This window comes from Coregonus clupeaformis, chromosome 40 (genome assembly GCF_020615455.1).
Source record: "Coregonus clupeaformis isolate EN_2021a chromosome 40, ASM2061545v1, whole genome shotgun sequence".
In the NCBI taxonomy this organism is placed as follows: Eukaryota; Metazoa; Chordata; class Actinopteri; order Salmoniformes; family Salmonidae; genus Coregonus; species Coregonus clupeaformis.
This window is the reverse complement of record NC_059231.1, coordinates 6,418,211-6,430,843: the sequence shown is the minus strand read 5'-3', so window position 1 is coordinate 6,430,843 and position 12,633 is coordinate 6,418,211. Positions and strand designations below refer to the sequence as shown.

General features: G+C 42.6%; 1 protein-coding gene across 1 annotated transcript in view; it reads right to left on the bottom strand.

Annotated features, from left to right (window-relative positions):
• Positions 1-6,022: 6,022 nt before the first annotated feature.
• LOC121554989 (receptor activity-modifying protein 1-like) overlaps positions 6,023-12,633 on the bottom strand; it is a 73,283-nt gene continuing 66,672 nt past the window's right edge. The window contains exon 3 of the mRNA XM_041868735.2: positions 6,023-7,179. Within this exon, the coding sequence (XP_041724669.1) occupies positions 6,924-7,179 (256 nt within the window). The 3' untranslated portion in view covers positions 6,023-6,923. The remainder of the gene's footprint in view (positions 7,180-12,633) is intronic.

Below are 12,633 nucleotides of genomic sequence, written 5' to 3'. Positions count from 1 at the left end.
GCCCCGTCCATCGTCCCTTTGATGCGGTGAAGTTGTCCTGTCCCCTTAGCAGAAAAACACCCCCAAAGCATAATGTTTCCACCTCCATGTTTGACAGTGGGGATGGTGTTCTTGGGGTCATAGGCATCATTCCTCCTCCTCCAAACACGGCGAGTTGAGTTGATGCCAAAGAGCTCAATTTTGGTCTCATCTGACCACAACACTTTCACCCAGTTCTCCTCTGAATCATTCATATGTTCATTGGCAAACTTCAGATGGCCCTGTATATGTACTTTCTTGAGCAGGGGGACCTTGCGGGCGCTGCAGGATTTCAGTCCTTCACAGCGTAGTGTGTTACCAATTGTTTTCTTGGTGACTATGGTCCCAGCTGCCTTGAGATCATTGTAGTTCTGGGCTGATTCCTCACCGATCTCATGATCATTGCAACTCCACGAGGTGAGATCTTGCATGGAGCCCCAGGCCGAGGGAGATTGACAGTTATTTTGTGTTTCTTCCATTTGCGAATAATCGCACCAACTGTTGTCACCTTCTCACCAAGCTGCTTGGCGATGGTCTTGTAGCCCATTCCAGCCTTGTGTAGGTCTACAATCTTGTCCCTGACATCCTTGGAGAGCTCTTTGGTCTTGGCCATGGTGGAGAGTTTGGAATCTGATTGATTGATTGCTTCTGTGGACAGGTGTATTTTATACAGGTAACAAACTGAGATTAGAAGCACTCCCTTTAAGAGTGTGCTCCTAATCTCAGCTCATTACCTGTATAAAAGACACCTGGGAGCCAGAAACCTTTCTGATTGAGAGGGGGTCAAATACTTATTTCCCTCATTAAAATGCAAATCAATTTATAACATTTTTGACATGCGTTTTTCTGGATTTTGTTGTTGTTATTCTGTCTCTCACTGTTCAAATAAACCTACCATTAAAATTATAGACTGATCATTTCTTTGTCAGTGGGCAAACGTACAAAGTCAGCAGGGGATCAAATACTTTTTTCCCTCACTGTATCTCATGATGATGATGAGGTATGTTTTGGACGAGGAGTTCTGTGTTATGTCAAAGATTCACACTAACTGACCTTTTCCTTTGGTTCCTTTTACTTGTTCCGAGTTTTATTATTAAACAGTGTGAAGCTGCATTTTCAGTCTCCAATTACCCTTCTGAAATTAAACAAAGTACTTAAGTCATCAGCTAAGGTCAGGTCTGGATTCAGTTTCTACTGATTTCTAATGCATCAAAGTGATTAATTACATTCTCATTATGAGTTCTGCACCCCTCCACTTCTCATCTCCCCCTCTCTATCTCACACTTTCTCTCATACTTTCTCTATCTCTCTCTTTCTCTCTGTCCCCGTCCCTGCCTGTCTCCCTGTGGAACTGTCTCTTTGGTAATTAGTACGTTTCTGTCTCCTCTCAGAGCTTTGGGGCCTCTCCACTCCTCCTCCAGAATGTCTCATGTCAGTCTTCTCCAGAAATAACACAACACCGTGTGATTGCAAATACACCCTGTGTCACTTAACAGACTAACGACTCCTTGGATCATTAGCAAGGAGATGAGTGATTCCAACTTCTGTCATTTTAATTATTCTGAATGTGTCTGTCATCTTTGTGATATCACGGACTGTAGTGTGTTTTGACTTTTAAACACATGATGCTTGTCACCATGGGCCAGTTACAGTAACAACACTGTACGAGATTGTTATTTCCAGAGGAGATAAACAACAGCCATAACAAGACATGATGCTGAGATAAAGACAAAAACGGCAGCGTTTGCTAAGGTTACTCAACAACAAGATAGATATGTGTATCACTGTTGCTAGAACAACAAGATCAGTGTATCGCTGCTGGATAGTGCGTGTATACAGTAGATGATGTGTCCATTATAGATCCAACATGCTTGGGCCTCCTGCCATAAAAGAGGTCTGCCTGGATCTGCCATACTGTATCAGTCTGGATAAATCCAGCAGGAGTTACTGTAGATAACCAGCTGGACGTCTGATAGACAGAGCATTGTTGAAGCGTGAATGGTCAAACACTGTCCCTCCCGAGGTGAAAAGTGTGTATTGACACAGAATCATGCAGTTGTGATTAGAATGGATAATATTGTCCATTCATGATAAGGTTTTATAATGTGGTAGTGTGGACATAGGTTACCACCATATGTTATATTGTTCCTCTATTCTTTTATAAAGATTTCATAATCGGTTCAGTGTGAGCGATCTAACGACAGTAGCTGTTGAGGGGCATTATGAGCTTATGATTTTGCCCCTCTGACTAACACATCAAGGAAGACCTGACAAGTGGAGATGTTTCTGTAGAGAGGAGGGCACTAGGACCTCTGGGCCGTGGCAAAGTGGATAAAATGTCTGTAATATAATTTACAGATGTCTGTCTTTCATCACAATATATCAGTTTATTCTCAGTTAGTGTTCAGTCTGTGTGGCAGAATCCAATTTGTCTTAGTCTCCCGTGGGGCTCTGGCATATTTCTGTCATGAACAAACTTTCCCTGAGGTGCTCCTGTGAGGGAACAAAACATATCCCAGAAAGTAGACCAAAACACGGCAGACTACTTTTTCTTAGTCTCTCGGACATGGTATTGTGTGTGCGTGCATGAATTGGTGCCTGTGCCTACAATATACATATATATTTTTTTACATACAGTTGAAGTCGGAAGTTTACATACACCTTAGCCAAATACATTTAAACTCTGTTTTTCACAATTTCTGACATTTAATCCTAGTAAAAATTCTCTGTCTTAGGTCAGTTAGGAGCACCACTTTATTTTAAGAACGTGAAATGTCAGAATAATAGTAGAGAGAATGATTTATTTCAGCTTTTATTTCTTTCATCACATTCCCAGTGGGTCAGAAGTTTACATACACTCAATTAGTATTTGGTAGCATTGCCTTTAAAATGTTTAACTTGGGTAGCCTTCCACAAGCTTCCCACAATAAGTTGGGTTCATTTTGGCCCATTCCTCCTGACAGAGCTGGTGTAACTGAGTCAGGTTTATAGGCCTCCTTGCTCGCACACGCTTTTTCAGTTCTGCCCACATATTTTCTATAGGATTGAGGTCAGGGCTTTGTGATGGCCACTCCAATACCTTGACTTTGTTGTCCTTAAGCCATTTTGCCACAACTTTGGAAGTATGCTTGGGGTCATTGTCCATTTGGATGGCCTATTTGCGACCAAGCTTTAACTTCCTGACTGATGTCTTGAGATGTTGCTTCAATATATCCACATAATTTTCCTTCCTCATGATGCCATCTATTTTGTGAAGTGCACCAGTCCCTCCTGCAGCAAAGCACCCCTACAGCATGATGCTGCCACCCCCGTGCTTCACGGTTGGGATGGTGTTCTTCGGCTTGCAAGGAACCCCCTTTTTCCTCCAAACATAATGATGATCATTGTGGCCAAACAGTTATATTTTGGTTTAATCAGACCAGAGGACATTTCTCCAAAAAGTACGATCTTTGCAGTTGCAAACCGTAGTCTGGCTTTTTTATGGTGGTTTTGGAGCAGTGACTTCTTCCTTGCTGAGCGGCCTTTCAGGTTATGTCGATATAGGACTTGTTTTACTGTGGATATAGATACTTTTGTTTCCTCCAGCATCTTCACAAGGTTCTTTGCTGTTGTTCTGGGATTGATTTGCACTTTTCGCACCAAAGTACGTTCATCTCTAGGAGACGCATCTCCTTCCTGAGCAATATGACGACTGCGTGGTCCCATGGCGTTTATACATGCGTACTATTGTTTGTACAGATGAATGTGGTACCTTCAGGCGTTTGGAAAATGCTCCCAAGGATGAACCAGACTTGTGGAGGTCTACAATTCTTTTTTTTGAGGTCTTGGCTGATTTCTTTTGATTTTCCCATGATGTCAAGCAAAGAGGCACTGAGTTTGAAGGTAGGCCTTGAAATACGTCCATAGGTACACCTCCAATTGACTCAAATGATGTCAATTAGCCTGTCAGAAGCTTCTAAAGCCATGACATAATTTTCTGGAATTTCCAAGCTGTTTAAAGGCACAGTCAACTTAGTGTATGTAAACTTCTGACCCACTGGAATTGTGATACAGTGAATTATAAGTGAAATAATCTGTCTGTAAACAATTATTGGAAAAATTACTTTAATGACTCAAAACTATGTGTATGTAAACTTCCGACTTCAACTGTATGAGCATGCGTGAAAGTGTGTATGATTGTGGAAGTGCCATCTCAGCTTTTACAGTCACAGTGACCAGCACTTTCATTAGGATTCTCTCATGGTCTCTGTTCTGTTCTATTATGTTCTGCTCTGCTCTATTTGGCGCTGTTCTGCTCTGTTTTGCTCTGCTCTGCTCTATTCTGTTCTGTTCTGTTCTGCTATGCTCTGTTCTGGAGAAGGGAGAAGAGAGGGAGAGGAGAGAGATGTAGGTTTGCCCCGGTTGCAGAACTAATGTGGGGGACCCAGGAACATGCCACAGGCTGGGAAAATCAAGCACATTGAAATCCCACATCCCTGTCAGCTCTGTACCAGCTCTTTCACATGATACTTTTTAAAACTCTGCCTATACTCTGGGATGTAATTAAATGTTCACTACCAACCTCAAATCCCAACCCACAGGCTTTACTACTTTACTATAGTCCTTTCTTCAAGCTTTCTTTGTTTTATTGATTTGCTGGTAATTGTCATGTTTTACGGTTATCACATCAGTTGTAAATTACATAAAATATGCATAAGAACCGGTCACGTTTAATACAGCTATGGCATGACTCTAACTAACCCTGGCCCGCCCTGTCCTTATCTGCAACGCATGTCGAAGCGCAGAGTATTACAGAATGGAGATCCAATGCTTGTGCATCGGACTGAGAGCAGATAGGGTCTTTTATTTGTATGGAGAGACTTAGGTCATATTGGCTTCTTCTCTATTTTTATTTTTATTTATTTATTTTATTTATTTTACCTTTATTTAACTAGGCAAGTCAGTTAAGAACAAATTCTTATTTACAATGACGGCCTACACCGGCCAAACCCGGACGACGCTGGGCCAATTATTTACTCTGCTGTGCTGACTACAGCTGTTGTAGAGTAGGAAAACGTTCATCTGCAGATAACACTAGGATTTTAATAGCCTGTCTCAGACTTGAATCTTTTTTTAAGAGGTGCTGCTGTCTTCAGCCTCAAACAAAAAAAGGAATATGGAGGAAACCATTCGTGCTCAGTTCAGTAAGAGGGTTTATTTCTGGGAACCATTCAAACCTAGCCTGATGACCATTCTTTAGCTATCATTCCACTCCTGGTACTCCGTGGCATTTGTCAGTCTCTTTGGCATATGACACAGAGTGGCAAGGAGTGGAATGAAAGCTAAACAGACTGGTACCCAGACTAGATTAAAACACAATTAAATTATAATTAGATAAACATTCCCTCTATATTTAAAGAATTCCCCTGAGGTCTCATTGGATCCCCAACGACTAACAGACAGTTATCATCCGGGAGGTCTTTAACTGCGTTTCCCAGAGTACACTGAGTTCTACACAGGAGCCAGACTCATAATGAAGGGGAGGATTTTGAATACGGGGGCTGAGCAGAGCACCACAAAGGTTTATTATATCTCTTAAAGCAATCAAGGTGCTTTGAAAGGGAGAGAGAGAGAGTTTTCCATTGCCCTGTCAAGAGTAAGCAGGTCGCTAAATGGGGGCTTTGGGAGCCGAGATCTTGTAGACGGCAAAATCGGGTCTCAGCCATAGTAATATAAAGCAATTAGTAAGGCAGCCAGACACACAGACGCTTTGCCTCTCAGTACTAATAAGATGAAGAATACGTCAGAAAATGCCATAAGCAGGATGCTCTGCTCTTAAAGGCAATGTCCCTATCTGGTGATGACAGCATTAGCCTTGCTAAATAGCCAATAAACACAGATGTTACACAGACACGACAGTTTGTCAGTAACTTACAAAACAATCGACTAGCCTTAAGCCTTGTGTGACTACGCAGATAAAAGTAATACTACCAAACCACCGTTACAAAGCACCCGATACACAATGTCACGTCTTTGTTTTTAATCCAAGTTTATTGAACACAGTCATTATGAAATACCTCATTTGCACACTATGTTGTACCTCAGTTTCGCACACGTCCCCCCCAAAAAATAAAAATGTGTCTTTTTCATATTCACTTTCTATTCAAGGCCAAATTCGATTTTAATATTTTAAAGATTATTTTGATTACTGACAGCACTTTGGCACAGTACACAAAGTGACGACTTGAAGGGTGAGTGTAGAAATGTGTTGGTTCTGACAGGGGCAGGGGCAGGGGCAAGGACAGGGACAGGGTGTTGGGTCCAGACAGTGTTTATGAGGAGAGTGCAGAGTGCACAGACAGCATCCATAAAGCAGAGAGATGATAGGATAATGCTTTCTATCAACCAATCAGTGACTGATTGTAAGAAGTCCACTCCAGGAGCTGTGCCAAAGTGTCTCAACTCACTGCACAGGAAATTACCTAATGTGTCCAGGAATTCCTTCAAACCACTCAGACAGCATCTGTCCTTCATGGCAAACAGCTTGTGATTCTCCACCCAGATTGGATTTAGTAGATAAAGGGCAATGGAAGCACTCTTCCATTTTTAAACCAGTCCGCCTGCAGGGTATAATTACTGTAGATATATGAATTCTCATCTTGTAGTCTGTGTCCTTTCCTATATCCTGTGGCTGTAGCTCAGTCTCCTATCCAACAGAGTGATAGGACCAGAGATGCTCTATAATGTTGTCCTTAAGACAGGCTTTGATAGTCCTCCCAGTCCCTCACCTGGTCCATGATGTCTGTTCTGTAGTAGGTAGCAGCAGTGTTATGTGTATCTGTGTCTGTCATGGGTGGAAGTGAAGGGGGCCCTCCTCTAGACCTCTTCTCCCTGGCTGGTGGCCTGGAGGTTGGGCCTGGCCCCAGCTACACCATGCCTTCACTGCGCTTGCTCCTCCACACCACTAGGGCAGTCATGAGCAACGTGACAAGGATGGGCACCACGATGAATGGCCCAAGGATACGGTTGGGTGGATCACGCAGCAGCCGTCCCGACAGGGAGCAATCGTGGAAGTAGTGCTTGTGGATGCGGATGAAGAACTCGTCCACCAGCCGGTTGGGCCAGAAACAGTCCATCTTCAGAGCGATCAGGTAGGTGCAGTTGGTGAGCTCACCGTAAGGTCTGTCGGGAGAGACGGAAAGAAAGAGAGGGAGGTCACATTAATGGAATGAGGACAAGGTTTATATAGCGTATATCACAATGAGGGTAAATAATAACATTTAGGACAGTTTGGGGCTCTTAATGGGGCTCCAAAGTGTGGTTTTTAAATTGCACACAAGGCTCATGATCTACAGTGTCATTTTATTGAACCTTTATTTAAGCAGGGAGTCATGTTGAGACCAAGAGCAGAAGAACAGAACAGAACAGAGCAGAACAGAACAGAATACAGAACAGAATAGAGCAGAGCAGAACAGAGCAGAACAGAGCAGAACAGAATAGAGCAGAACAGAACAGAATAGAGCAGAACAGAACAGAATAGAGCAGAACAGAATAGAGCAGAACAGAGCAGAACAGAATAGAGCAGAGCAGAGCAGAACAGAACAGAATAGAGCAGAACAGAGCAGAACAGAATACAGCAGAGCAGAACAGAACAGAACAGAATAGAGCAGAACAGAACAGAACAGAACAGAGCAGAACTGAGCAGAACAGAATAGAGTAGAACAGAATAGAGCAGAACAGAATAGAGCAGAACAGAATAGAGCAGAGCAGAATAGAGCAGAACAGAATAGAGCAGAACAGAATAGAGCAGAGCAGAATAGAGCAGAACAGAATAGAGCAGAACAGAGAAGAGCAGAATAGAGCAGAGCAGAATAGAATAGAGCAGAGCAGAATAGATTAGAACAGAATAGAGCAGAGCAGAGCAGAATAGAGCAGAGCAGAATAGAGCAGAGCAGAACAGAATAGAGCAGAGCAGAGCAGAATAGAATAGAGCAGAACAGAATAGAGCAGAGCAGAGCAGAACAGAATAGAGCAGAGCAGAATAGAGCAGAGCGAGCAGAACAGAATAGAGCAGAGCAGAACAGAATAGAGCAGAGCAGAACAGAACAGAACAGAATAGAGCAGAGTAGAACAGAGCAGAACAGAATAGAGCGGAACAGAATATAGCAGAACAGAGCAGAGCAGAACAGAATAGAGCAGAGCAGAGCAGAACAGAACAGAACAGAACAGAGCAGAACAGAATAGAGCAGAGCAAACACAAAAAAGCTCAACACAAATCATATGAAACAAACACATTCTTCAGTAAAAGGCCCTCTAACATCCTCACGGATTGCCTTGATGGAATGTACTGTAGGCGAAGTACTGTAACTTGAAGTTAGGGGAGAGACTTTGAAAATGAAATACACACACCAAGTACACACACTAATGGTGTAATCAACTGTCGTGTGAAAATCTATATTTTCCCTCTTACAACTCTGCGTGTGTGTGCGTGTGTGTGTGCGCGTGTGTGTGTGTGTGTGTGTGTGTGTTTGTGTGTGTGTGTGTGTGTGTGTTTGTGTGTATAGGCCTGCCGTGATTGAGAGTAATGACAGAGGACAGATAGAGCGTGAAAAACAGACACACATCCACCCTCCACTCCTCCTGACAGGTCTCTGATTGAAGGGCTGAGCAAGAGCTCTCCCCCCTCAGAGCATGCCCTCCATTTGGCCTACTGTTTCTACCCACATCCTCCCTGGTGTGGCATGCCTGGCATAGCTAGGACCTTTTTATAATCCACAGGTTTCCCTTACACAACCAAGGGGTTGTGTAATGTCTGTCTCAGCTAACCCGATCCCCCAGTGGGAGAGTGATACACGGGGTAAAAGGCAGACCATCTGGCTCATCTTCCAAGGCAGACAGACATTATAATCATGCATGGTGATCATTATGAACAGAAGAGAGGAGAGAAGAGAGAGAGGAAAGAGAGAGGAAGGAGAGGGGGAGAGAGGGAGAGAGAGAGGGGAGAGAGAAAGAATGAGAGAGAGAGAGAGAGAGAGAGAAAAGAGAGAGAAAGAGAGAGGAAGGAGAGGGGGAGAGAGAGAGAGAGAGAGAGGGGAGAGAGAAAGAATGAGAGAGAGAGAGAAAAAAAAGAGAGAGAAAGAGAGGAAAGAGAGATGAAGGAGAGGGGGAGAGAGAGAGGGGAAAGAGAGAAAGAGAGGAGAGCGAGAGAGAGAGTGATAGTTGATATTCTGTGTAGGAGAACACACAGTGTAAAATTAGACCTCCCAGCAAGAATAGAAATATGAGCAAGCTCCTATTCTTTCCTCTCACATTTATCCACGACAGACGTACGGCCATGACAAATTTATTTACATGACATTTAATACCTTTATATTACAGCTGCTTTATTGAAATGACACTCTTGCCAAAGTCACATCATCTGCAACATTTAATCATCGGAGGAAATGAATAGTTCCTAGACAGTCACTTTTCTCTCCCTGTATGTTTCTCCGAAACATTTCCCCCTAAGGGCCTATGGCGATGCTTCATTGGCTAAGGCAAGGGCACCCCTGCTGACTGGAACCTATTCAGTACTGAGAACTAAGAGATTTATAATAACCAAGATATGGCACAATTTCAAGAGCTCCACTAACTTGTCTTGTCTCAACACACACAGGAGGTTGTAACTTCTCTTGTCAGTATTAACTTATCTTGTCTGAACTCACACACATAAACCTGTAATCGTATCTTCTGTATGATCTTATCTTATTTACATGACCTAATATGGAGTAAATATATACTCTGGCTCTTCTAATACAGTTTAGCTATGTGACCTGTAACAATAACCTGCTGAACAATGTGTAGTGGAGGTTTGCATATGCAGAAGCTGTGGTAGTTATATAGTATAGTATAGTTTTATATTGCAACAGAAGAGAACAGTGGCTAGTGTTATTCCCCTTTTTATTTCTACAGATCCCCCTCCTTCCTGCTCTTCCAGGGAACATGTCAGTGTAAATCCACCCCCTCCTTTCTCTCTCACATACTGTCCTCTTTACTGTCCTCTTTACTGTCCTCTTCACTGTACTCTTTACTTTCCATACTGCAACATGAGAAGCTTTGGAAGCTGTTGACAGACTGACTGATGGCAAGAGACACACAGACAGACAGACGGTTTGACACACACACACAGACACACACACAGACACACATACACCATGTACAGTGGCTTGCGAAAGTATTCACCCCCCTTGGCATTTTTCCTATTTTGTTGCCTTACAACCTGGAATTAAAATTGATTTTTGGGTGGGTTTTATCATTTGATTTACACAACATGCCTACCACTTTGAAGATGCAAAATATTTTTTGTTGTGAAACAAACAAGAAATAAGACAAAAAAACAGAAAACTTGAGCGTGCATAACTATTCACCCCCCCCCCCCAAAGTCAATACTTTGTAGAGCCACCTTTTGCAGCAATTACAGCTGAAAGTCTCTTGGGGTATGTCTCTATAAGCTTGGCACATCTAGCCACTGGGATTTTTGCCCATTCTTCAAGGCAAAACTGCTCCAGCTCCTTCAAGTTGGATGGGTTCCGCTGGTGTACAGCAATCTTTAAGTCATACCACAGGTTCTCAATTGGATTGAGGTCTGGGATTTGACTAGTCCATTCCAAGACATTTAAATGTTTCCCCTTAAACCACTCAAGTGTTGCTTTAGCAGTATGCCTAGGGTCATTGTCCTGCTGGAAGGTGAACCTCCGTCCCTGTCTCAAATCTCTGGAAGACTGAAACAGGTTTCCCTCAAGAATTTCCCTGTATTTAGCGCCATCCATCATTCCTTCAATTCTGACCAGTTTCCCAGTCCCTGCCAATGAAAAACATCCCCACAGCATGATGCTGCCACCACCATGCTTCACTGTGGGGATGGTGTTCTCGGGGTGATGAGAGGTGTTGGGTTTGCGCCAGACATAGCGTTTTCCTTCTTTTCCATCTGACCAGAGTACCTTCTTCCATATGTTTGGGGAGTCTCCCACATGCCTTTTGGCGAACACCAAACGTGTCTGCTTATTTTGTTCTTTAAGCAACAGCTTTTTTCTGGCCACTCTTCCGTAAAGGCCAGCTCTGTGGAGTATACGGCTTAAAGTGGTCCTATGGACAGATACTCCAATCTCTGCTGTGGAGCTTTGCAGCTCCTTCAGGGTTATCTTTGGTCTCTTTGTTGCCTCTCTAATTAATTCCCTCCTTGCCTGGTCCGTGAGTTTTGGTGGGCGGCCCTCTCTTGGCACGTTTGTTGAGGTGCCATATTCTTTCAATTTTTTATAATGGATTTAATGGTGCTCCGTGGGATGTTCAAAGTTTCTGATATTTTTTTATAACCCAACCCTGATCTGTAATTCTCCACAACTTTGTCCCTGACCTGTTTGGAGAGCTCCTTGGTCTTCATGGTGCCGCTTGCTTGGTGGTGCCCCTTGCTTAGTGGTGTTGCAGACTCTGGGGCCTTTCAGAACAGGTGTATATATACTGCGATCATGTGACACTTAGATTTTTTCATTTCACTTCACCAATTTGGACTATTTTGTGTATGTCCATTACATGAAATCCAAATAAAAATCCATTTAAATTACAGGTTGTGATGCAACAATTATAGGAAAAATGCCAAGGGGGATGAATACTTTTGCAAGGCACTGTATGCACGAAACAAGATTTACGCTCCAAAGCAACCTAGTGTTCACATTGCTTGCTATAAACAGTTAGCTAACATTTCACTACCTCCACTCCGATCACCCAGTTCCCATTCCAGGACAAAAATAATGGCACCTTGCACTTAGAAGTGTGTTTTAAACCAACAGGTGGTCAAAAGTCCCCTGACCTTCCTCGACTTACAGAAGCCGCTGCAACCTGGACTCAGGGGTTGACATAACATAGTAAATGTAAATCCGAGGACGTCTATATTGTTCCACTAATATAGGGCTAGTAAAGGCCCAGTGCACTTCTTTTGGGAAAAAAAATTAAACTAAATGTATTTGAGTGTTTACCAGCATTTGTAACTTGAGTCTGATAATTATCTGTACAAAACAGTTCATCTGATAATGCTTGTGGAATATAAAATACTTTCTTGATATATGTTTTCCAGTTTCTTGAACTACTTTGCAAATGTAACTTATTTCTATGTGAAAACTGAAATGGTTTATTAATTCCTTTTCCATTTTAGTAGACACTCTTATCCAGAGCAACTTACAGTAGTGAGTGAATACATTTTCGTACTGGTCCCCGTGGGAATCGTACCCACAACCCTAGCATTGCAAGCGCCATGCTCTACCAACTGAGCCACATCATCACAAACCACTTGATGTCTCAATGTACTCAATTACTGTATTGTGCATTGTTTTTCTTCATGGTGATGGAAAGTCTAGATGACCAGCCTATGTACAGTAATGCACATTTACATTGTGGTTTGTGGTTTGTAAGGATGGTAAATTAATGGTAAATCAATACTGCACAAAATATGTTTGTTTTCCTTTTTATTCGATCAAGAAAAATATTTAATTTGATGTCTTTTCCCATAACTTTGGAACTTTTGATATAAATGTTTGAGGACAGGGTTGTGTTCTTTCTGGATTTCATTACATTTACATTTTGCAGATGCTCTTATCCAGAGCG